The sequence below is a fragment of the Aythya ferina genome, assembly GCF_964211825.1.
Source record: "Aythya ferina genome assembly, chromosome: 7".
Lineage (NCBI taxonomy): Eukaryota > Metazoa > Chordata > Aves > Anseriformes > Anatidae > Aythya > Aythya ferina.
Window position 1 is genome coordinate 23,755,792 of NC_140302.1, and position 26,347 is coordinate 23,782,138.

Below are 26,347 nucleotides of genomic sequence, written 5' to 3' on the forward strand. Positions count from 1 at the left end.
TTCTTTTAATGAAGTTTTCTTTATGAGCCAAGAAACTCATCTTTGGCTGGATTTTCATATGGCTGCTTGTACTCCTCTGTGGTATCTGAGCATCTCCTATTAATCAAGCAGGCATGGCTTTGACATTCCTCTACCAGAGGGGGATTTTCCAGATGCTCTGAGTTGCTTCCAGTTCAACTGGAACCTACTGAGCTTACAGGCTCATACTTGAACTTGTACGAAACTTGTTGTGTCCTGACTGTTCTGCTCATGTGTTAGATTAACTTATTTAATTTTATTTTTAATATCCTTAAAAGTAGCTAAGTAGTTGGCTGAAAGAGGTTTTGTTCCATCTTGTTCTTTTCCTAATCCTGTTGAAGGTTTTATTACCTTGTTAATCACCGATGTCCATTCATTACCATTCTCAGTCTGTCATTTAAGTGCTTTCTCTTTTTTTATTTATAAGCAATAATGTTAACGTTATTACATGCTGAGGGGGTTTCACAGACCCTTGAAAATTACAGGCATGGGACTGTTCTGAGGATAGATTGTTAATGAGCTCCTACCGCTGCACATCTTCAGTCCTGTAGATCTCCAGGAATCGTAGTTCGAATACACCCATCTGTACTTCAGACAAGTACGTTTACAAGACTTCGTGGTACTGCTTTGCTGACTATTTTGTGGTTTATTCAGTTTTTGGATCAGAAATACTGGGAAGAAGGCCTTTTTCTGTCCATACTCCCTTGAGCAGAGAGTGGGAGATTCCCAGGAGTGAGCTGATGCCAGGGTTTTGACTTTGGTCCGCCTCAAGCTGGAAACACCATGCCAGCCCGGCTAGTGCCAGTCTGCAAAGGGTCTACTTGCCAAAGCAAGCTCCTAATCAATCCCAGTTGTTAGCTATTTTGACCTTGTTGTAGTCCCTCGCTGTGAAGCACGAAATGTCTTAGCCAGTTCTTGGCCCCTTCCCTTCGCTTGCTGATTTGTTAAACCTGACTTCAGTATTAATTTTTGTTTATGTGGCATTCTCCCTCTCAGCGCTTCTGCCTGCGTGTCCTTTAAGGAGATGAAGGATGCTGCGCAGTCAAAAAGATTGGCAGTTAAGGGCCAATCCTGTGTAGGTTTAGCTCTTCCGTGTAAATGATTATTCACAGGTCTTCAAAGATGCTTGGGTCCCTTCTCGAGTCAAAGGGCAGAATAGGCTGCTGTGATAGGAATTCGTAGGCTTATCTGTGCTCTCCAGATGACTGGGCTGCCTTGTACTTAATGCATTACAGGCAGCAGGCTTTCTCCGTGCTATATCTGATTTGAAATGCTTCTGCTGGAAAATGCGTTGGGAGCTGTTGCAGAGAAGCAGGTCAAGGTGGCGAGAAAACAGCAGCACAGAATTTGCTCCAGAAGGACAAAGACGGACAAACAGGCTGAGGACGCGAGATGTGAGTGGGCTGGATGGGGCCTTACATCTGCCTCTTCTGGAGGTGAAGGATGAGCTGTGTTTAAGGAGGCACATCTCTGCCCGATGGTGATGTAGCATGGTTTTTCTATAGAAGGAGAAGGACCTGGTACTTTTTTGTAGGTGAAGTCACCTCAGAGCAGGAATGTTTCATGGTGCCTTGCATGCTAAGAAAGTCTTGTGCCAATTTGCTGGAGAGTGAGGTAGCAAAATTGCTCAGTGACATCTCTTTTTCTCCTTGGTACTTGTTCACACTACGTTCTCCTCTGTAAGGGTCCTGTATTTGAGACGGCAGGCACAGGGCTGATAATGCTTTCTATAGTCAGGAACATTTACATGCCTTTTCTAATACCAGTCCTTCTTTCTTCACAGCCACGGAGGGACACTCGGTACCTCAGACTGGGAGGTGGCACGAAGTTCAGTGTGAAAGAGGGTAGTGAACACCTGTACTGCATGTATTAGTCTGGTAACTGCAGATGGAAAGTGCTAGGAGGCAGAACAGATTGTGATGGAAAAACAGAATGACTGTATTGGTTTTGAAATTGTGACAAATGAGTATAATACCTGGGTCATTCCACATTGTAATACCTTTATAGCTCGGGCAGCTGCAATCCGGCTTGATCAGGCAATCTCAAGGAAAGGGAAAGGGTTTCTTGAGGTCATAAGCCAACTGTTGTATGGTCCCTCTGCCCACTCCCTCCTTTTCTGCCCCCCTGCAGTCCACATGGCTTTTTGTTACCAGGTGGGGCTGCAAGGCACTAATCCAAATTGCAGCTCAGGCAGCCTCCGTCACTGACTTGCTCAGAGTCACAAAACGGCACAATTGGATTTAGATGCCCAAAGGTATTCTTACCCTGAGCTATTTACGTCATAGTTTATTCAACTCGTTCTGTTTTCTGTAACTAGCAGCAAAACCATTAACAGATACAAAGTGCTTTGTTCTTTTTTAGCACTGTTGGCAGTGGGGTTAAGAGTTAAAAGCCTGTTGGCATGTGTGTACTTGATATTTTTAAAATGCTGAGTACCATCAGTGTGAAGTACTACTACAGTAATTCCTCTTAATCTCTTATTTTAATGCAGCATGTTGTGAAGGCTCCAGAAATACTTCTAAATGGTGTTGGTCTAACGATACTTCACTTCCAAAATGCAATGAGTTTTGGGGTAGAAGGTATCAAGCTTGCTGGTGCTATGTTGTACACAGCAGCAGGTACCTGAAACTCTAGCTTAAGGGGTCACCAAAACAAAGCCTTAATTTAAAGTCTTTACATCTCTGCAAATTAGGCAGGGGTGCTGGGTTTCATGGCCTCATTACAGATATCTACTCATGATTAATGGCTTGAAACAGATTTTTATTGTTTAACTCGAAAGAGCTGAACTGTACCAGGTGAAATTTGAATCCCAGCTTTTTCTAAAGGGTTCTGTATAGGATCACAGAATGGTTGGGGTTGGAGGAGGCCTCCGGAGATCTAGTCCAGTGCCCCTGCCAAGCAGGATCATCTAGAGACACTTGCACAGGATCTCATCCAGATGGGTTTTGAATATCTGCAGAGCAGGAGACTCCACAGCCTCTCTGGGCAACCTGTTCCAGGGCTCTGTCACCCTCACAGTAAAGAAGTGTTTTCTCATATTCAGGTGGAACTTCCTCTGTGTCTTCTGAAGTTGGCAAATTACCAGTTTGCCTGGCTGATGGGGGTTCTCTGATTTAGATATCTTTCTCTTTTTTTCTTTTAATTTGGTTTCCCACAGAAATTCTCCCCACAATTTGCTAATGCCTCAGACTGCTTTATGCAGTGTGCCAGACTGAATGGGTCTGAAGAGGCCTCAAGGACTGATCAGGAGATTTGAAGCTGGAGGTGAACTTGGGAGCAGTGACTTTGTGCTTTGTAGTGGCTTTTATTAACATGCAGAATGCAATAAACTGTGTGTCACTGGAGTGGGGGAACAACTGTGGTAGCCCATTAGAGGGGCAAAAGAAGGGCTTTGTTTTTAAAAAGAGATACCTGCTGGTGGAGAGATGTAACCATATTCCTAATTCAGTCACAGGAATCTCAACTAAGAAATAGGAGATGCCCTTCAATTCCCTTCTCTTGCAGGCTCGACATAAATGTTCTCCAGCATCCTGCCCACTACCACTCATGGCAATCAGCTGCTCTGGGCCTCTCTGTCTGAGGCAGCGTGACCCTGGCTCGCCTTGGCACAAAGCAGTCTTCCTGCCCTTCGTGCATTGTAAATGCTAAGGCACGTCTTGCTTCCTATTATTTTTGTGAGCTGTCCCCTTGGGCAGATCAGGGACTGCGTAAAAGTACAGCCTGGTAACAAAATAAACCTGTTAAACTTTGAAGCAAGACTCGTCTTCAGTTCTTGTGGCTTTTTTCACATCCTTGCCTGGCTCTCACTAGTACCACCAGGACTGATAAGGGCCTGAAAACTGCTGTAGCCAGGTGACCGCTGCATGCTGGGGACTTGTTCCAGAACATCCGCCTTCCTGAGCGGCTCTCGAAGCCTGCTGTGAAAGGATAAAGTCGCTCGGAGCTAGGGATGTTTCTGTGCTGGGCTGCAGGGGCAACACTGGGTGTGAGTTACGAGCTCAGCCTGAATCACAGCTGGAAGGGTGCTGAGCAAGAGCAGGAGGAATAACTGCAATAAGCTCCCCGTCCATGTTCCAGTGCTTGTCCTGCACCCCCAGTGCAAGTGTTTCACAAAACACTTCCCAAATGCCTGCTAGACTGTGGTTTTACACAGTACTCAACTAAGCCTGGAAAAGGGGCTGTGGGTTGTGATCAGAACTCCTTCCTGGCTGTCTCTGTGCTGCCCTGAGAAAACCTGGAGCCCCATTTCTCCCTGGGTGAAAGGGCAGCTGATCTGCAGCCCTTGGGGAGCCAGGCAGTGCTCATAGTGTGCTGGGGAAGGCTGCTGCGCTCGGTGCCAGGAGTGTTACGGATTGCCGTCACCGCTAAGCGCCTGTATGGGGCACGGAGAGATCCACCGAGGATTGCAACAGAATGATCAAAACAGTCTGCATTTATAAAGATTAAATTACAACTTTCCACATCTGCGATTAAAGGAGGAGCTGTCAACGGCTGGCTTGTGAGAATCCGCAATTCAATTTGCATTTTGTAAAATTTGAGATTGAGGGGGTTTTTTAATCCCTTATGAAATCGGGAACAATAGGCACTGGATGTTGCCAGGTGCCTAACGTGTACAGATACCGTGCAGGCTTCTCTTTCATCGTTCTCTGTAAAGCTGGATTTATAGCACTGTACTTTGTTACCCTAGTCCCGAGCTCCACCCTAAGCTTCCTTACGCTCAGTCATCTCTCTGCCTGGGAGTCCTGAAAGGAGGCAGCTATAGCCTGCTGTGTCGATTACAGCTACATCACTGTCTGTCTTTCCCAGAGCCAGCTTCTCGTCTTGCGGAAGGGGACAGGCTTTGTGCAGTGACTGCCAGCCATGCTCACTCTGGGGCTTCTGTCGGATAAAACCCCTAAAATAAAATTCAGAGGTTGCTAGTCGCCGTTCTCCCTGATAGTATCCTGCTGTAACAGATGATGCCTTTGTCTTCTTCCTCTGGATCCTCTAGCTGGAGCTGCAGCTGTTTCCCCAAAGTGACAAATTGGGTCATTGCTCTGATTTCGAAGTGGGAAGCAAATAGAGCTTTGCAGTCTCCCCGCCTCCCAGAGCAGGAGAGTAAACGCTGCTGAGCCAAAAGGTGCCGCACCTGAACAGAGCTCTGCTCAGCTGGAAGATGTGTTCTTTTGGCTCTCTAATGCTTGGCATTTGGATGTTAAGACAGTAAGTTCAAATTGCTTGTCCGCATTAGGGAGCTCAGAGGCAAACCTCTTAATAGAGGAGAAAGAGGCACCTCTGATGTGTGTCACTCTTTCTGTGTTCGTGGGAGATCTGAGGCAGACAGCGGGGTTGCTCAGGGAGCTGAGATGTGTCATTCAAAGACAACAAGCAGGGGAAGGATGGATGTCCAGAGATGGCACTGGGGAAGATGGCTCTGCATCAGCCAGGTGCCTGGGGCTATGAATCAATTCCACTGCCGTATTCAGAGGGCGCTTGGATTCCCTCGTGGCTCAGTTAAGGCACAAATAGGCTCCTGGGGAGCAAAGTCTTGCTAGCAGCACATGCTGTTTCAGCAGCAGCATCTGCCTCACTGCTGGTATGAGAGCAGGCCTACGGAAGGATATTAATTCTTAGCTTTGTGTTTGCTTTTACCCAAGCACCTGTTCATAGGAATTCCTCTTCCACCTTTTCCAAACCATGGATTTAAGTTCTCCATCGAAAAATGCTTGGCAGCAAGAAGAGCTAACAGGATAAGTATATTCCAGCCTCTTGGATAAGAAGCTGATGAAGCAACCTGGACCATCGTCTGAAAATGCCTAGGATTTCTGAAATAAGCTGATGCAACCCAACAACCTCCATTTACATTAACTGTTGTCACAGTTGCATCAGTAGTAGTTGTGAAGTAGGAGGCTTTTCTCTTCCATGAAAGCATGGGTTAGTTGGGATGACCTCTGGCAGTAGGAGTAGCATGGAAATTCAGCTATTTATCCACAACATTTGGAGAACGGGGTAGTTTTTTGCAGACTGACATCTAACAACATTTGTTTCCAGAAGCCCCTGCCATGCCCTAGTCTCCTACTTGGAAACTTTGCCACTTTACTGGGTGCAGAACCCACTAAGGATAATTTGTGCTTCAGGCTTACTTATGCACAAACCCCATCTTGGTTTCCCAAGTGCATTTTCCTCAGCAATTGTAATTCAGCAGACAGCATCTGTTTCTGAGGTGGATGTAAAAACACACCAAATGCTGTTGAACTCTTGCTCTTGGACCTCCTGACTGCTCTGAAAATGCTGGGTTGGGGCCCTGCTGTAGTGTGTATTGCGTGCAGGAGAAGCAGAGAGGTTCTTGTGAGTGCTTCTCCTCCCACTGGTGATGGTGTGAGTGAGCTCCTCTCCCTCTAGTGACCATCGTTCCTCCAAGATGACATCCACTTGCAGTGACATGCAGTGACAGAAGGATATGACATCTTTCTGGCAATGTGATTTAGCATCTGGGATTAGGTCAGGAAGCTGGTGTAATGGGTCTAGTTGGCTTGTTCTGGGGGGCTTTGACTTCAGGAAGGCCTACACAATCTTTTGCAGACCAAAGTGAGCCACTCTGCTCATGTTCTGAGTTGTTCTAGAGCTCTCTGAGCACCTTTGACACAGTGAGAAGCCAGAAATAATATCATCACGGTGATACTGTGAGAGTCTGTTTCTCTGGGTAATGCTATCAACTCCACACTGGTTATACTTCTTCAGCAACATTTGTGAAGTGAAAGTACCCGAGAAACTTGCAGTTAGAGCAATGGTTTGCTAAGACACCAATCTTTTCATTTAGGCATTGTGTTGTCCTTTACAGCCTTCTCCTACTTCTGTCAAAATTAATGTTCCAAACCCAGGACAACGCAATCATTAGGTGAACATGGAGGTTATACATAGCCTACCCTCGGATTTCTCTCTGTCAGCAGTCCTCCTTCCAAATTTTTAAAGGAAGAACGTGCTCAGCTGGCTAGTGACAGAGCTTCCCTTTCCATTCCTCTCCTGCACTAGAAATTGCATATACTTCTCCCCAAACCTAGATGCTAGCATTTGCTCAGTTGTATCATCATGTAGGTGTGGAGTCAAACATCTGCCCAACTTGCATGAAATATTACCTGTTGTCACCCTGTGGTGTCAGTGCAATAGTAATTTTCTGTAATGGGATGTAACACCAAACATGGGTCTAGATGGAGCTTCGCATGACTATATCTGTAGGTTTTTTTGTCCATTTCCCTTCTTCAAAAAGGTAGACATGAGCTATGCTACTGACTTCTTTTAGGCCATGTTTTATTTGCATTAGCTACTTTTTCTAACATCTTGAAACACCAGGACAGGTGCAGTCTTCCAGCTGTTAGAAGCAGAAATGAGGATTTCCGAGGGAGCCAAGGTAGTTGTGCTGGAACTTTGGCTTCCTGTCTGTCTCTTGTTTTCTGCTTCCAGACTTGTTTTGCTGGGGATTTTTGAAGCAGCAGCTAACGTTTCTGAAAGCCAATGATTTGATGGAAGCATCTCACTACAGACTCTTAATTTTTACTTCAGTTATGAGGATGTGCTTTTCTATTTTAAGTGATGGACCTGTTTAATTACGGTACCACCTACAAGCTGCTTTGTAGGTATAGAAAGGAAACTTGGGTCTGTTGCTGAGCTAAAACTCCCCTTTTCAGAAGAATAGAAAGAAAGCTTCTGTAATGCCTCATCTCAGCCTTCTTCGCAGACACCTGAGCGTATGACACACTTTTTGCAGGGGAGAATATTAACATGATGGGAACTTAATTTCTCCAGCTGATGACAGTTTCGCACATCATCCAATTCTTGCTGAGCTTTCTGCTCTCAGTGGTGCCCAGAGGGATCATATACCAGGGCTGCTTAAGTCTTAAAAGTGCATCTGTCGTTATTTAGTATGTCGATGTTTCAGAACTAGGACTCGGTGCTAGGGCTGGGCAGTTAACGTGACAGAAAACCTCTCAGCATAAAGAAGCCAGTCACTGTACTGGGACTGCTGACCAGCCTGTCCCAGTTGTTCATCTGAAGGCAGTTGTTTAGTCAAACCAGCAACTTGTGGCCTTATCTCAGCTGCGTTGTTAGCTTGAGGCAAAGCCTGGTCCCCTATCCTCACCCAGAATCCCTTCACCTGAGTGAAACGTGGATGGAGGTAACTGCTCTGTTGGGAGACCTGGACTGAAGCCACCATGCTTTTTATATGAGCTCATAACTTGGGATGGCCTTGGCTTACGTATGTCAGGGAGAGTTCTTTCTATGATGTGTTTGGAAAAGGTCAGGTCAAGATGCTTGAAGAAAAATGACGGGTTGGTGCAATCCTGAACTTGTTTGAAATGTTTGGTTTTTTTTTTTTTTTTTTTTTTTTTTAGAAGTTATATCTGTTTTGGGGAGTGGGAGGATTTTATTTTGATAGCATTCCTCTTTAAAAATGAAAGGACAATCACCTGCCTGTACTCTCACAGAAAGCCTTGCTTTCCAGCTCTCGACAGGGCTGTGACTTACAAAGTGAATCTGGACTCAGGAGTGCTCACCTCATCGCCAGTAACCTTACATGGTCGTGCCCAGGTGCTTGCAAACTGCAGATTCTTCTGCTCCCTTCCTTGTTACAGAGATGGGAACAGCTGCTGCAGGAATTATCCGTGAAGTGTTTAAGATCACACCCATCCTTTGTTACTTGCTGTTAGAGAAAGGTGATCAGACCGTTCTGCTTCCTGGCAGAGGTTGTAAGGCCTTCTGGGGGAGTGCTGAGTGGTGTTTCAGACCACAGGCTTCTCTTACTCGGTATAGCTCCTACTGTTTGTTCCCTTCCCTCTGGGTATTGAATTGTTGTTCTGGCAACATTATTTGGCCTGGGTTTTATTCTGCCCTTGTTTCTTCTGCGGGTGGCTGTGTGCTCTCACGCTGCTGACAGCACATGTTTGAGAGGATTCCTTTACATATGCCTCTTTTGAAAAGGAAGGAATCGTAAAATGCCAACATGTGACGATAGAATATAAAGTAGGTCACTTTATTTCCCTTTTTTCCCTCAGTTCTGCAGCTCTTATGATCTTTGAATTCTGCGTATCAGACAGTTTTGGAGACTGGGAGAGTTTGGCGGGCTCCTCAAGTCTTGATAGTCATCTTGGGACTGGGCCTTAGCAGACCACTAGAGACATCCTCTTTCTTCTCAGCCTTTGTGTGCCTTGGATGTCCTGTTAATTAGTGCCCTTGACATGTTTTAGAGAGATGAAAAGGAAGAACTGTGACAGCTTTCCTAATGCACAACCAGCTCTCGCTGCTACGATGCTGCGTCCTGCGGCTGCTGCCAAGCCTGCCCTCCTGTTCTCCCTGAGCTGATTGTAGTTGGCAGTTGTCATCTAGAAGCAGTAAACCAAGTGAACAGCTCTACTTATTACCATTTATAAAAGTGCACCAAACAGAAGCCCTAGGCACAGTCACAAGTCAGTCCTTAAAACGGCATATGGAAGTGAATATTCCCTGAGTAAGGCCTGCTCAGGCCACAGCAGCTTTACAACAAAAGCCAGTGCCTTAAAGTACCTGATTTTTTTTTCAACCAGCAAACTTGCTTAGCTTTATGCATACGGATGAAGATGGCAAAAGCATTGGGGTTAAATTTTAGCACTGTTTCAGTGAAACTTCCCCTTGTGAGCGGTTCTCAGAACTGTGAGATCAGGAGCCCATTAAATGCAGAGGTGTGCCCCCCTTCAGCTTCTGTGCCTTGCTTCTCAGCAGGGTAAGTGTGGTGCCAAGTGTTCTTTGTTAACCCAAGGTGGGAATGAGACCCGATGGCTTTTCTCACCTTAGAGGTGTGTTACTGTGTGACCAAATGTGTGCAATCACAGTTCTTGTAGAGCTTTTCTGCCCTGCAAGATGGAGACGCAGAGCAATCTGCTCCAAAGCTTCCACCCAACCTGCCTCCTGGTGATGTTGAATTCCTGAGTGGGCTGCTCAACCAATCTGGTTAGTTAGGAAAAGTCACACACTTTATGTATTAATTGTGTATTAGTATTAGGTGCTGTTTCATAAGGAATTTGCTAAGCAAGCATGAAATCCTCTTTAAATATAGTCAAAAATTCAGATGTGAGAATAATATCAAGAGGGCAATGCAGCATCAGTTTGGGAGGAGCAGGATTTAATATTCCCATGAAAACAAAAATAGTTGTGCAAGTAAAACTACAAGCTGATGCAGTATAAATTAGTGGTTTTAAAACCTGGCAAAAAAGCAACTGAGTTATTAATCTCTGAACTGAAGCCCTTAAGTCCTTTTAAGCGAGTGACTTCTGCTCGTCATCTAATCCCTTTGAAACGTGGAAAACAGACCCAGAGTTGTTCTCTGCTGTGTAGTAAGACGAAATTAACCAGTGAGCAAAATAAATTGATTAATTGGCAACAATAAGGAGCTGTGTATGCACTGTATCTAATTGCTTTTTTTATATCATCTTCCTCTTACTTCTTGGAAGACACAGGTTTATGAGTTGCATATGCAAAAATATGCTGGAAAAAAAATCACAGAGGCTTTGAACTTTCAGTTTCAAAGATCATTGTGTGCATTGCCTTATATTGCTTTGGACAGTCTCTAATGGGGACGTTGCTCAGCCAAGCTGAATTTTATGCAGTGGAAATTCAAGCTGAAATTGAACACACCTCAGAATCACGGAGTAAATCAAATCTCATTTCCTCACTTGCAGAGAACGTGGGCTGTGTGGGCTTTCTTCCTCCTCCTCCTTCTCAGCAATTTTTATCCTGCCAGGTCAGAGCTACCTTTTCCTTATGAGAAATTCCAAGCGAGTGGCTTCCCTGAGCCTTATTCAAAAACCCATCGGAGCTAATAGCTTTGAAAACGTTTGATGTCCAAGAGGCTCTTGGGAGTACTAAATCCTCACACGGGGATTTTTAGGCTGTAGAACAATGGTGTCCTCCAAGCACTGCAGAAATTACCGTGGAGATGATATTTCCCTTATAGACCCTATAAGAACTTATCCAGGAATATGGTTAAAGAAATTTAGAGAGAAAGTGGAAGTCTTGGTGATCAACTTCTTCCCCCAAGAGAGAGTAGCATTACTTTTGGCTAAGCCTTCTGTAGTGCAGTACAAGTACATCCCATCTCTACAGCCAGCAGGTTCGGTTGGGAGCAGTGACAGCAAGGGGTACGTGCTTTTTGATTCAGAGGGCAGGCATTGTGGACAGGTAGTTCTGCAGCTTGCTGCTCTGTGTACCAATTAGCTCAGCTTGAGGCTTCAACAGCAGAAGGTGCTTTGGAAAAGAAGCATAAGTTTTGTTCTCCTCGTTCTTGGGAGAGAGCGGGTCCAGTGCCAGCACAAGTCACCTTTCCCTTATACATCAATGACGGGCGTACAGCCAACACAATAATCTTATCTGGGCTATTAGCAATAAACCTCCCCTTTTGTCTCGTGTCCTTTCTGTCCATCCAGCATCTAAACCTCTGTGGAGATAGCACGGTCATTCTTGTAGAGGTAAGATGTGTCTTTTCAGCCTCTTGTCAGCCAAATGTTCTGAAGGGATATGTCCTCTGTGGTGTTTAGGGGCACTTGCTGAGAGTGTCTGAATTGCGAGGAAGCTGGTGAATTAGTAGGTTTGATTTAAAGAACAAATGTTGTAGGGATAAACACTAAGTTCCCAGGCACACAAGCCCTTTTTGTCCTCCAAATATCTTTGGATTGCAAGATGCCACTTTGCCGTGGCAGGAATCCTTTTTGAGAGACATAGCTGTTATCTTGGGCCCTGATTGTTTCTGCTAGGTATAAGGAGAAATGGCTAGAAATAACAGGGAGTCAGCAACTTTTGGTGCCTTTGTGTTTATTTCAAAGAGTTCACACAGGCTTCTTTCCCTGAGCAGGACAGTAACAAGCAGCAGACATTTCATTTTTGAGAAAACTCTGACCTGTTTTCTACGTATGGTCAATGCCCAAGTCTTTGCTCCCCCTCAAATTCATCTTGCTGACAGCTATCTTCTACATTTCCATTTCAGTCAAGAAGTGTCTCAGCCCACTACGTTTAGTGTCTTATCTGCCCTTGCAAGTGATGGTCTTGGGTAGCGACCTCTGTATTTTCAGCTGTCTCACTAACCATTCAAATGCTTCTTCCAAATTAACTTAGCAATCAACTTTAAGCAGCTCTGTGATTCTTCTGTTATTATTTTTTATAGGCAAAAGACCTTTTCTGTGGTGGCCATGAATGCTTCCAAGCATAAACAAGCTCATTCCATTTCAGCTCTGGTCATTGCCCAGATGGAGTTTAAAATGAATGGCCCATTCCAGCAGCACAAAAGGGGATAATTTAACAAATTAAAACGTCAACAAGCTTTTCTCTTTCAGCATGTCATATCAGAAATTATTTGGTTCTCTTATTTCTGTTGTCATCAGAAACTTTTCCCTTCTTTTTCTCCCAGCTGTGGTTAGAGTAGGATCCAGGAGTGTGTCTGGGATTGGTGAAGAGTCACTTGATCGGGACAGACTTGACCCTGTCTCTTTTGTAGGAATCTCATTGCTATCATAATTCTTACAAGCTTAAGTTGCACAGCTGCAAGTTCAGTTTCTAGGGGACAGTCAAGAAGTCTGTTCTTCCCTGCCTTCACAGTTACTCCTGCTGTCAGCATTGTACCTGGTCATTCAGCACTCTCAGTAGTTGTATACCTAACAAAGACACTTCTGAGTTGCACATTTGAATGCCTTAACTCTGAAATAAGTGCCTTTGAAGGAGGAGCTGTAGACGCTGTAGTGCAGTTTAGGTAGCCTGCACTTAGACTGTGTTAAACCAATTTTATAATTGCAGCCTTAGAGCACACGTTTTGCAACTGAAGTTCCCTTTTTACTACAGGATTTTCTGTTTGTAAGGATCATCCGGCAGCTTATAGCTGTCTGTTCCAACTCCAGATTTGCAAAAGCCTTAACAGCTAAAACTTTCCTACAGGCTGAGTCGCACACAAACTTCCAGGCACTGCCCACCTTTCCTTAATAGCTAGCTCCCCCAACACACTGCTACTACAGCTTTTGTCCCTAGAGGCAAAGCAGCTATTTGTAGCTAACCAACTGACTGTAGTTCTCCTGTTTCTTTTGGGCAATATCTTTAGAAAGAATTTTTGCAGATTGAATTTATAAGGCTCTTAGAGCCTTTAAGCTGTAGGGAAGTCTGCTAGATATTGCCATGCAGGAAAGGACTCTGGGAATCACTGGGATAAGTCTGAAAATGTTGGCTCAGGGCTCAACAGTCGTCAGAAAGGCAAACAGAGGATTAGAAGTTATTAGAGAATGAACAAAAATAAAGCAGGAGTACTGTGTTGTCACTGTACAAGCCTGATAACCCATGTTTTAAACGTTGTTTATTGATTCAAGCACCCTTATTTCAGGAAAAAAGTATTGTAGAACTGCAAATTAGTACAAATAATCAAACAATCACTTGCTCATCTGATTCCTTGGCTATGCAGACTTCTAGCTTGCATTTAAAAGTTCTGGTTTTCCCCATCTTAATGGACTTGAGTTCATTCTCTTTTTGTGGTCAGTTAAGCAGGTGAGTTCTATTTTTCTTCTTCCTTGACGTTCTTACTGCATCTCCTCAGGCCACTGAATCATTGCGTTTTTATCGCTTTCATTGTGCAGTTAATAGCTAGCCTTCTGTTGTAGCTAATTGCTTAAATTTAAGCAGGAGCTGTGGAACAGATCATTCTGAGCTCTCCCCCTCCAAGTACCTACCTTCCTGCCCTAGTCCTAGCAGAATTTTTCTCTGGAATGTCCTTGTGCTGTTCTTAGTTGCCTGGTTGCTTTAAATATACAGCATCTGCTTGGTTTGTGGCTTTTTTTTTTTTTTTTGTTATCATATTGCTATTTAACTTTGCAGCTTCCTTTAAGTTTATTCATGTTGCACAAAGTGTGCAAGATTCAGATCATTTAAAAGATAAAAGCCACAAGCTAGGTTAGCATCTACTTTTTTTCAGCAAGTGTCAGACCCTGGGCTATGCTAGTAGCATTCATAGAGGTTTCTGTCTGTCATTACTCTGAGAAGCAGAAAAAAAATAAGTGTGGCAAGCTCCGTAACTTTTTGGAGTGTTTGTGTTCTCCTTTTATTCATCTTGATCTTCAAGTCAGGCTCCTATTGAGCTTTTTTCTAAGCCTGTAATCAGTATATCCTGTAGAAGTCAGTGGTGGCTGCATGAGGAGCACAAGCTCTCTTGCATCCTTTTCTGATTCTTGTGAACCTGGAAGAGGTGATGTAGTTCCAGAAACCTCCCACGATTGTAGATGTTTGATTAACCAGAATAAATCTCCCAGCTGTTTACTGTCGGGCACAAGTAGATTTTGGTTTCCTTCAAGCAGGAACAGTCCACTTGTTTTTTTCTCTTGAATGGCAAGGGTGTTTTTGGAATTCCCTGTCCTAATCAGTTCTCTACAAAGCCTTATTTCTGAACCGCTTGTCTTCTGGGAAATCTTAATTTCTTTATTAAAAATTAGTTTACTCATCTTCTTCTTTGTCTGGTGTACACCACGTGTGGTGTTAGCACCTGATTGAAGCAATCTGAACCCAAAATTGTGTATTTTGGTTTCAAAATTTGCCAGGATGCTTTCTGCCTGCTGTCCCTAGAAATATATATTTTTTCTGACCTTTTCTTAAAATCATCAGCTGCTATTTTTTAGGTTCTTGTAGCTGTCTTTAATTTCTGTAACAGCTTCGTGTCCTAGCTTCTCAGTTCAGCTGGAGCAGCAGCTCAGCTTCCATCCTTAGAAACTGTTTTAAACTTTTATCTTGTTTTGGGCATCAGGGGTACTGGTCTTATTTGGTCAGTTAACTGCTGTGCTGGAGAGCTGCTGCTGACTGTTTTCTCTCTGTGTCCAGGGAGACAAGATCTTCCTCTAAAGATAGGATTGCACCAACAAACTCACACAAATCAGAGCATTCATTTGCAGAATGCTGGTAACCAGTTTGGCTGAACAGGTACAGTGAGTATAAGGATGCTCTTCCTCTTGTCTTACGTGTTGGTGACAGCAGTTGATTTATTGCTGTGCTAGAATGCAGCTGCTAGATAAAAGCATCCCTTGGAACAGCCCATCACATTTCAGCACTTAAGTTAATTGTAAGCACAATGGGGAAATAAAAAAATTAACGGTCCAGTCCATAGCTATCTGCAGTGCATTTCGAGCCTTGGCAGAATGGCAAGTGCTCTTACATACCTAGCAGTGAGAAACGTTTTCATAAATGCCACCAGCTGGAGATAAGGGTTCACAACTCCAAAATGGGCTCTAACTCCAAAAAAGCAAATCTATCTATCTTGGGGTTTTATGCTCCCGCCATCATCCTGTCTGCTGCCTGCCTTCCTCACAAAATTTCTAACAACAGGCAAGCTTAGTGGACCTCTTCCAGTTCCTGCCAGATCTCACCATCTAGGTCTAAAAGTCTGCTCTGAAGGGTGTTTATTTTATTAATTGCTAATTTTTCATGTAATTACGTTCATGATCTTTAACTTTTTTCCCTGCATGAGCTTTGGAAATGCCAGCACTGTACATGGATGTTCATTCATGTACAAGAGCTTGGCCTGGGGACTTCATTGCGCATTTACAGCTTCCTCTTGGTGGAGCTAGATAATGGTTTGGCATTGGGTTAGTTGGATTTTTTTTTTTTTTTAAACTCTTGGAAAAGCCCTCCTTCCAGGAATTTTTCCTGCCCTCAGGTTAGACAGGCTGCTTCTTCCTCCCCTGAGAGTGACAGCTGTGTGAGCTGGTGGGGGCTGTGTTGGCTGTATGCTCTCAGCCAGCAGCAGGAGGTGGCTGTGGGTCCTTCACTTGCGTGTAGTACAGGCAGTGGGGGCTTGATGTAGGGCATCTGGGGCACTGGAGCTGGGATGGCAGCATGTTGCATATCTTGCACATGTAACATGCCCATATATACGTGCATCTCATGCCCAGGTCTTTGTCTTTCTCACTGTATTCACCAGATCCACTCTGCATCCTCTGGATCTGTGGATGTGCCCTGGATAGGGCATATCTGAATTGTCAGACTGTTGTAGCATCCTCCTCCTCCTCTTCATCCTAGCAGTCATGAATATATGAATTAATACCCATGTCTTGATCAGCTTGGGGGCTAAGGGTGGTGCTGAAGCACTAGCACATCATTTAGCTCCAGGACAGCTGCAAAGATGAGGGAGTGCTGGGTCAGACCAAAGCTCTGCGCTGCTGCTTGTCCCACCATGGGTGCTGGGAGCTGCTTCCAGCACACCTCTGTGCATCCTCTTGGGGATCCTCCCTGTGAGCCTGGCTCCTGCAGACAGTGCAGGAGGAAGGGGAGAAGGAGATGATTGTGGCAGGGGTGTGGGCAGAGTCTGGTGGGAAATGCGGCAGCTGTGTGTGTGTGTTTTTACTTAACTTCTAATTATTTAGTTATGTGCTCTGTCTTTGGCGCTTCTGGGGATTAATTCCAGCAGAGATTTCAGCCTGCATCAGCAACTTCTCAGTTGCTCTGTGAGAAGTGTGATGCCATTTGGAACAAAAAAAAAATAAATCATTTTCCATATTAATTAGAAGATACTACTGTAAAATTTATGTCAATTATCTGGCACTTTATTATGGAGAGGCAATAGCCTCTTTGTAGTCCAGGTGGCAGCAGCCGTTTCATTACAGTGAGGAATGTTGCTATGCAGTTGAATTCACCAGGAAAAACACTCAGGGACCATGAGTTGCTTGTGTAGATTAGTAGGGGGGGAAGATTTGTACTAAACCTGGAGTGAGCAAACCACTTTGAGGACTCTAGCATAAAATACACATTCCTATTCCTTCTTCTGGAATAAGAAAACCCTAATGTCTCTTCCTTACAGCCTCCTTCCTGCGAGCTGAAGGGACAAACTGCTGGTTTGCTCGTGGTATTTTTGGTCGTTGCCCAAGGTTTGGAGGTGGGATTGCCATAATTCCCTCAGGTGCTGGAGTGCCCAGAACATCCTAGAGAAGACAGGAGACACGTTTGTGTGTGTCCATGCAGTAGCATTGGGATTGCCAGCACATATCCATCCCATAGACTGGCTGCTCCATCCTCCAGCATGGGACAGCTGGGACACACACAGCTTTTCTGTCCTGTGAGGACTTGCTAGACTGATCCAGAGAGCCTCCCCAAGCCCCATCCTTGTAAGCCACAAGGCTTGGAGCATGGATGTGGGGGGAGAGTGTTTTAACCTGGGATTTTTTTGGCCTTTTGCTTAATGCAAGATCAATCAGTTGGTTCTTTTCCAGCTGCTTTTGTGCCATGGGAGCTAATGACCATCTTGCAGGCTGGAGAGCCTCTAGCGAGGTGCTGGCACTGCTGACTGATTGCATTCTTACCCTCTCCTGCTCTGATTAGCAAGACTGTGCAGAGACCTTGCTTTCTTCTTGCTTCTGCTTTTCCTGTTTTTCTCTCATTACGTGTACGTGCTTCCCAGAACCAACACGCTGCCAGGTTTGTTGCTGGGCGGCACAAATTGGTGGCGTTCTCTGATGTTGTATTGTGAAGTCGGTACAGCTGTGGGTGAGGAAAGATTCTGCGGGTTAAAAAGTTACTGATGAGTGAAGTGTGCTGTGCCTGCTAGAGAGAAGGGCCCCAGCTCTGTGTGCTGCCCATTAGATTCCACTGCTAGTGCAATTCTCTCTCTGGCTTTGCTGGTAAATGGGGCTGTGTTCTCCTGGTCACATACTGCTGTGCACCATCCAGTGCTTTCCCCAGGAAAAGCTATTCCAGGTCTGGTCTCCTCTGGGATGGTGCAGCAGGTCGGTTCTTGCTGAGGATCAGTCAGAGGAACAGCCCTGGTGCAGTAAGGAAGGGGTCTGTGTGCAGGTAATGGTAGAGCAGAGCATGGTCTGTTTAGAAAATGGAAAATTTCAGGGCAGGGGCAACTGGTGTGGGGGGAAATGGGTTCCAGTGCTCATGGCCAGGATGCTCTGATTCTTCGGGAGCTGTCCGTCTAGATTGCAAAGAAGCAGTAAGCTGGCTCCTTACTTTGCTGCATCCACCACCAACTCTGTAAAATAAATCATCCTGTTCCTGTGGGTGCAGCCATATGGCATGGGCGGGATCCCGCAGACAGCTGAGCCTTGTATCACCCCCTCCAATGGAAGCCAGCCCCAAGATTCCTGCTGTGTTACCCAGGGGGGTGCCTCTTGTTACAGGTTGTTGGTGACAGTCGCTGGGAAGGGGAGTGACGGGACGTGGCAGGTACAGATGCAGGAGGATGCTGAAATCCTCTGAGTGCTGCAGAAAGCACTGCCTGTTCAGAGCAGCTCCTGCAAGGCTGGGTTTGGGGGCACGTACACGTACATGGGGGCCTGAATTGCTAGCTGTCGTCTGGAACTTCTGTAAAGCAGCCAGTGAGTGAGTTGTGGGGCACTGGGTTAATCTGATGGCAAATTATCTTTAAATTACAACGGTGCAGCTCCACTGACTTCTGGTTTGTTGCATTGGAGTAAATGAGAGAACGCAGCCTCTGGGGCTGATACAGGTAACTGCAGGAAAGGAATTCAGCAGCCTTCATTTATCTTTCTTTGCACCGTATCTGAGTTGCTCACTTCTGTCGTATTGCTTTTTTGTAGGTTATCTTAGAGGGATCAGTCCTAAAAGAAGATTTAGCTTGTGACTGCTTTTTTTTTTTTTTTTCTTTGTAAAGATGCCGTTAAGCATTTAAAAATAAAAATAAAAAAATTGCCCTGTATGTTCATCGTTGCTATCTGAGGGATGTCATGTCTTATCTTCCCTGTTGCTTGCTGAGAAGCTCCTTGGAAGTCACCTACAGTCCATTTTCCTTTCTGCTTGCCTGACACTTGAGGTGGTGTTCTGTCAGCTGCTTGTGAGATTTTAAAACTGCATGTTCACTTAAGATTCACCTAGAAGAGTCCAGCCAAAAGCCACTTCTTTTTTCAGTTCCTTGTACTTCACTGTCTTGGGAATGATGTTTTCTGGTCTTCCATGGGAGACTTCTGGGGAAACCAGCTTGGACAGGATCTGGAAAAAGAAATGCTTCAGTCTCAAAGTTAAATTCTCCCAGGTCTTTTTTATCTGACAGATAAAGCTCTTGTGCATTTAACGTACAAGAGCATCCTTGCAGTAGTTTTCCTGAGCAGAAGTCAAAGAAGGTGTAAAAAGGGCAAAGGATGAGAATATTGTGTTACATGGAGGATGTGCGTATTTGTCATCTGGATAGAAAGCTGATGCCTTTCAAACCTTCATGTTAGATGCTCTTAATACCTTCTGCTGCTCTTTAACCTCCCCTCTGTCTCACGGCTGCATCTTAAAGAGCAGATGAAATTGTCTCAGGGATGGCAGGTCCTAATCTCGGTAACAGTTCCTATCCATTATGGAATATGAAGTGAAATGATCTGTGAGTGGGTTTATCTCAGATCCCACGTAGCATTTTTTTTTCAGCAGCAGCAAGAAAGGGAAATTATTAGGCAGTGAAGAAAAGCTGTTTATTTTTAACTCACCCTTTCTTTTTAAGTTTTATTTCATAATTAAAAGAGATGAGGAGTGGAAGCCAGCGAATATATGCAGCTAAAGGGATAAGCTGATCTCAAGTTTACAGAGATCACGGTAAGGAGTGGGTAGCACAGCAGCAACTTTGGGGCTCCTTTTCCCTTCCCTGTCCTCCTCCTAGAGCACCAAACGGGGCTGTTAGCTGCCTCTTGGAGGTGGCACAGGAGGGCTGGTTTACAGGGTGCTGCTTACAGAGCTCACCGCTGCCCTCAGGGGTGACCCTGAGTGTAGGGGCACGGGGAGCACGGGGTGTGTGTTGGTAGGGGACGCATGCAGAGTTGGGTGTAAAAGCCCTAAATTATTGCTGGAGAAGCCCGTTGTACTCCTCACCTTTCACACAGGGTTTCTCCCCTGCATTTTACTAATCTTGGTCAATTTGGCTCCCTCGGGCTGACAGGAGGACAGCCCTCTGATCCACGCAAGCTGCCAGAAGGTGTGTTGTGCTATCAGTCTCCATCTCCAGAGGATACTTGCACCCCAGAGTAAATTATTCCCGTACCCAGCCTTCTTTCTTCCATCGTTGCTCTTGGCTCTGCGCTGCTTCTCACAAGTTCTGCAGGCAGGAAGAAGAGGGCCAGGCTGAGTGTGGAGATGGCTGTTACTGCAGGGAGTTATTCCTCTCTGCCAGCGGAGCTGACAAACAGAATTAGGAAATGAGTCCTCCCGGAGAGGAGGCTGCGTGCTCTTGCAGCAGCAGGACACTGACAGGCTGTTCTTAAATAACCTTGCAAAATACTGATTCCTATCCCTAGCTTGCCTCTGCAATGCCAGAGGACAGCTGAGCTGCACGAAGAGGCTACCGTGGCACTATCTCACCAGGGAACCACTTCTGGGACCCTTTTTTATGCCCAGTCCTCGTTTGGGTGATGCCCTTTATTTCTGTCCTAGTGGGACCCTGGCATTAGCCTGCTTCGAGGTGTTTGCATGAGTGCCCATTTGTGTACAACTGCTAACAGCAAATTTTTGAGGAAATAAAACATGGAAAAGCATCTGAAGGGATTCCAAGCGAGCCTGGGATTCCTAGAGTAAGAGATGGAAGGACACGATTCAGTCCTGTACAGGGCAGGAGCTGCCAGCTGCCTAAAAAGACAATTGAGGGTAGAGCTTATATTGTTGGGAGGACAAGAGGAGGATAGTTCCTTATTGCCCTCATCGCTGTTTGCTGTCTGGCATCCTCTGCAATGCTTTTCTTAGGATCTCTCCTGGGACAGGGACTCTTCTTTTGCACCTTATGCCCTATCTCGCGCTCCTGGCCGAGGCTTTTCATGAGTGTAAGCTACTGCAATGCAAACTTGTGACGTTGTTGTTCTTCCTGTGCTTCTGTTTAGCTCTGAGATCAAGCGGTAACAGCCTAGGAAAGAGGTTCACGTGTTTAAGAGAATTGTTTCAAGCATATGTTTTGCCCAGGAGTACCGAGCTATATGGTTCCTGGTAGGGAGATTATTGTCACTTACCATCGTACGAATGCTTTGAGGAATGAATTTGTCCATGCAGTGCTCTGAAGCTATAAAGCAGCGTGGGAGTCCCTCTTGGTGCTCCCTAGTTAGGAAAATGAATAGTTCAATAGGACAGAGAGACGTAACTGTGAATTTACAAGTAGAGCCCAGTGCTGGGAGCAGAGTAAGGCGTTAATGGAAGCTGGAGTGCTTTGATTGCAGCGCAGACAGACAATAAGAGAGCATCTCCTGGGCAGGGAGACCTGGATTTGTGTCTCTATTTATTTCTAATGCCAGAGTCTGTAACTGGCTTGGTCTTACCTTAGTGTCTATCAGAAGTTTGTTCCTATTAGGAGAGAAGTGCAGTGCTCTGTATGGAGGCTGACCTGAGCAGCTGTAGAAGCTGACATTTAAGCAGTTTTTTTTTTTTTTTTCCTAATTGTAATTAACAAGCCAGGAGGGTGGTGTGCTGGCAAAATTAGCATTGTTGTGACCTAAGGGTCAGGCAAACCTATGTTTATATAGTGTCTACAGTGTTACATGTGGGTGTACGCACAGTAATTAGCTGCTTAATTTAATGAGATCATGTCTGCCTCTCCTGGTGACGTAATTGTGTTTGGGCAACTGCTGCTGTCATAGTTCTGGGCTCATCCACTGTTCTTATGAATGGAGAAATTCTGTAAATTCCAGGACAGTTCCTCACTGGCATTAGGAATGTTTTCGTGCCCACCTCCATGTTGTTATTCATGTACCAAATATTGGCTGTTAAAGCTGTGCATGTAGCAAAAACAGGTGCCAGAGCTGTGCTCTGTCACAGCCTTGTTCCTCCAATGCTAAGCTAATTGTGGATGCTGATTCCTCTTCTGTCTCTGGCAGGTTTTGGAAGTGGTACGGTCCAACTATGACACGCTGACCCTGAAACTGCAGGATGGGCTGGATCAGTACGAGCGCTACTCGGAGCAGCATAAGGAGGCTGCCTTCTTCAAAGAGCTGGTAAGCTGCCTTGACACTGCAGAATCACCAGCCCTGCTCCAAAGCTTTTGTTTACGGCCTGGGCAGCGACATGCGGAGTGTAGCTGAGCAGCCTAGGTACTCCACTGGACTGCCTCCAAAGCTGGGGCAGGAATAGAACCTGAACAGACGCTGCATGTCTCGTCTGGTCTGAAACCTCCCTTGTAGCTTCCTGCCCTGCAGTGCATGGCTGGGGAGGAACTGCCAGACTGCTCAGGTCAGTAAATAGTCTCTGTCCCTTCCTTCTGCCGTGCTTTGTGCTGGTAAGTGTGCATGGTGGAAAAGCTGCTTGCTCCCACCTTATCACACAGAGCAAATTAGTCTTTTCACTGTTGTTAGTGAGGCCACAAACTATGGGGCTGAGCAGGATGCGATGCTGGTCATTGCACATTGCTTTCCTCTGTCATTCACAACATAGGGTCCCCAGGCAAAGAAAGCAAAGGCATTCTCTAGAAACGTCCCCTCCTGCCAAAGGAAAGGACTAATGGTAGGAAGAAACACAAAAAAATAATGCAGCAAAGACAAACCCGTGCCCATATAGTGTGGGTTGGTAGTTGTGTTCTTCAGCAAGCCAGTTTGCTCGCCCTGCTCCAGAGAGCTGCAGTATAGCTGTTGGGTCAGGCAATTTCTTGTCCAACAGCTGCATCACCAGGGAGACAGTGTTTCTGTAGTGGCTGGTATCTCGGAGGAGAGCCTGCATTTTCCTCGCTGTTGAATCAACCTCGGTGTTCAACAAAAGGAGAGACCTCTGACTGGCAGCTTTTTTTACCAGTTTGAGAACCTATTCTCTCTTCTAGCTCTGTCCTTGCTGATTGATGAGTAACTGATGCCTGCCCACTCCATCACGAGCCTGGATGAGTTTGGGAAGGTTACGCCTCCTTCTGTCTACTCTGCTCCGGAGCAGGCATGCCTGAATTGCTTTTGGTTCCTTCCACAGCATACTTTTTAACCTTTTAATGTTTTTTAGGTCATTGCAGTGCTACCATTGGGTAGGATATGGGCAAAAATCATTTCTGACCACTTCATGTTTTTCTTGGCACCTTTGTGCCTCTTCTTGTCTCCTGCCCTGCTATTTGATACCGTATCTGGAATACACACAAAGAAATTTGATGGTAGCCTCCCTGTGACACAGGCTTCTTCCACTATTGTACTCCAGAAATAAGACACATTCGTGTTTCTGCTGTCATCTGTTCTGTCCCATGGGCTCCTGCCCTCAGCCAGCTTCTCCTTCCCCAGCCTCGTGGCCGCATGACTGATTCGCTTCCTGCATGCCCCATTTTCCATTTGGCCTGGCAGAAACTCAGGCTGATCATGCCAATTGATTAAAATGACGTTCTCGGTCCTAAGATTATCACAGCTACAAACAATTCATCTAAAAATACTTTATTTATAGCCTCTTTTCTTTTCCAATACCTGTGATTCCTCCAAATTTCATGATTTAAGAATCAATTTGGCATCATAATCCAGTCCTGCCTTCTGAAAATCGCCGGTCCAGGTACCCCTGGGACCTTGTCCTCAAGAGCGTATGAAAGCCCTAATAATTACTGTCTAAACGTGCTGATTGACCCAGTTGTGAATCTGTCTAATCCACGCTTCTCGAGATGCCCTGAGAATTGGGACCCTATTAAATGCTTTTTTTTACTCACAGCTACAGAAAATCCCCTGCATCCCATTTAGCTGTTCCCTCAACACAGCGGGAAACCAACCTGATCTGTTATGATTTGTCTTCAGCAGACCCAGCCAGCCTCCTGACCTCAACGCTGGTTTTCCTCTAGGTGCACAGAAACTGATGGCTTCATTAATTGTTCTAACAGCTCATCAAAAAGGCCCCGGTCTGCCCTGTCCTTCTCCATGTTCCCTTCAAAGTAGGTAATAGGCTCCCTTTTTGCTAGGCATCTGCGTCTTTACTTCAGCTTCTGCTGCTGGTCTGATGTGGGATAATGTCCCCGTACCCAGAGCATTGTACTCAACTGCTGAGAGTTGCAGGATTTTGTGGAGGGGGAAGAGTGAAACTGTTTCAGGAGCTCTGCCAAAGGAGCAGGGCTGATGGGGAGCTAGAGGTTTCCTTTATGGTTTCCAAACTCATCCTGGTCCCGTCCCGTCTTCCTGAACAGGATCTGTTTGTGAACAATTCTTTCCAGATTCTGCCTGGTTTTCTAATCCCTGCCTCTATCCTGTGGGATTGCCTTAAAGCAAATCCTTCTCGGTAGGGAATGACATGCAGGAGCCATTTTCCTTTTCAGCCTTCTTTTCATCTCTCTTTGCTCCCATTAAATGGGTGAGCAGAAACTTCCCCAAGCCATTCTCCTGGCTCCTTTATGCTTAGCAATCTTGTTCTCACCCCTTTGACGTCCTTTGCTAATGCACTGCTTCACTTCTCTGGCTCTGCCTCTGTGCTGCTCTTTCTTGCTAATCCCAAAGAAAAATCTCGCTTTCTTCTCCCATTCCCTTTTCAAAGAAGCTTTCAAAGACCTGCAATACCGCAGCCACAGTGTGCTGGAAGGTGATGTGCAGAGTGTTTTTATCAATTGGGCTTTCTGGCCTGTAGTGCTGCCTTTGAGAGGACCCAAAGGAAGGAAGTTAGGAAGTTTTCTAACACTTTTTTTTCAGTTTCTTTGAAACCCTGAGAATGTCATTTGAGGTCCGTGGTGCTTTGATAGAATGAATGGTGTGGATGTGAAGAAATATGTGGAAAGAGATTCAGCATCTTTCCAAAAGGCTCTGTCTGCAGCTAGGTTTCAGCGGAGTCTCAAAATAGTCTGATTAGGGATCGATTTCTGCAGGGGAAATTACACTAATTTGACTTTTAATTAGATATAGTAGTCAGTGTAAACCTCCTCCCATTGTACAAATCTCTTAAGAGCTGCTCGTTGATTGGAAACCGGTTTAATTGGTGAGGCTTGCTACAAAATAGGAGTATCTGTACAGCGTTACGCAAGTCGAGCTATAATGACACAAAACTAGAACTGAATGATGTTTTACTCCCATAGTTAATGCCCCCGATTCATTCATCCTTTCCTTTGCTCCTTGTTCTCCAGGTGATGCACTTCGTGCATTTCCAGTTTCTTTTGAAGCCTATGGGATAAATGTGATCCAAGCTGCTCATGGGGAGAAAACAAATTTAAAAGCTCTTCAGCATGCTCTGTACAGAAGAGAGGACACGTTCTGCCTTTATTTCCTTGCAGGATAAATGTTCAACTCTGGGTTTACTTTCTGAGGCTTGTACAAGCCTCTCTGAAGAGTTCTGGTAGCTTCCATGCAGGCAGCTGTGCCCGAGCTGCCTGCTGTACCAAGAGCTGGGAGGACTCCTGGGGTGTAGCCTCGCAAATGGAGCAGCTCAGCCAGACTGTGGGAAGCATCTGAAGTTTCTCCTTCTGCAGGCAGACACCTCCCCGTGTCACTGTCTGCTCTTCCAACCCCAAAAGAGAAATGAGCTCCAGCTCCCTGTGCTGAGGATAACTCAATTTAACTCTCATTTGAGCTATTCTTACCTTTTGAGCTGGTCAGCTCAGAGCTGCTTGCTATCCTGGAGAAAAAAAAAAGCTGGGCAGAGATGTACAGAAATGTCAGGGTCATCTTGTGTGTCATTATGCCCACTTTCCCAAACTTGTCTTCAAGCAGATCGAAGTCCACCTACACTGCTCTTGACCAAAGTTTGTGAGTAAGCTCCTCTTGAAACCTAGAGCTATCTTTAAGTGAAAAAAGCTCCACGCTGGCCCAAGCTAATCTGTTTCATTGCTTCCCAACCCGCAGGGTTAAAAGAATTTCCTCTTTTCTGGTGTGTATCTTTTGCCTTAAATTAAGCTGAGCGTTTCTTGCCCCATCCCCGGGGAGTCAGAGAAATATTACTCACTGTTCTCTTCCTGACCTCATTTTACATACTGGCGAGTGTTTGCTCTATTCCCCCTAAACCTCCTCTTTGCAAATTAAACAGGTTTAATTTCTTGTGCTCTGCCCCATAGCTACACTTTCTGCTAAGCCTTGTGCTCTCATCGTTTGTCACTCCAGCTTCCCTTTCTGGGCTTGCAGAGACTGCTGCCTCCTCCATCCTACAGACCTGTATGCTTGTACAAATTGAGTGTGACCAGGTCCTATGAGCAGGGCTCCTGGTTCCTGGTGGGGAGACCGCCCAGTGCAGACCTGTTTTCTGGTGACCTAGATCTTAAATAAGCCATCTTTAAGTCCAGACACCTTTCATAGCTTGCTCATGTTGCTAGGATCAGTGCAATGAGTTTTATTGGGGTTCATTTCACAGCTTTCCCTTTTAACATTCCATGTTTTGATTTGTTTCCCACTCTTTAACACGTTCAGCCTTTGGGGGAGCTTTCTGCCCTTCCCTCCAGGACAGCAGGTGGGACCCTCTACAGTATAAACACAGCCAACTT

At 45.4% G+C, this 26,347-nt stretch overlaps 1 protein-coding gene and 1 long non-coding RNA gene across 4 annotated transcripts in view; one reads left to right on the forward strand and one right to left on the reverse strand.

Moving 5' to 3' along the window:
- ARMH3 (armadillo like helical domain containing 3) overlaps window positions 1-26,347 on the forward strand; it is a 119,461-nt gene that overhangs the window by 89,769 nt on the left and 3,345 nt on the right. For all 3 annotated transcript variants that reach the window (XM_084526626.1, XM_084526627.1, XM_084526631.1), the window contains one exon: window positions 21,828-21,944. In XM_084526626.1, coding sequence (XP_084382752.1) covers window positions 21,828-21,944 — 117 coding nt within the window. The remainder of the gene's footprint in view (window positions 1-21,827; window positions 21,945-26,347) is intronic.
- On the reverse strand, window positions 16,562-21,811 carry LOC311440159. The gene is made up of 2 exons (XR_014695232.1): window positions 19,846-21,811; window positions 16,562-18,987 (listed from the first exon to the last, which is right to left on the reverse strand). It is a non-coding gene; the product is annotated as an uncharacterized lncRNA (long non-coding RNA).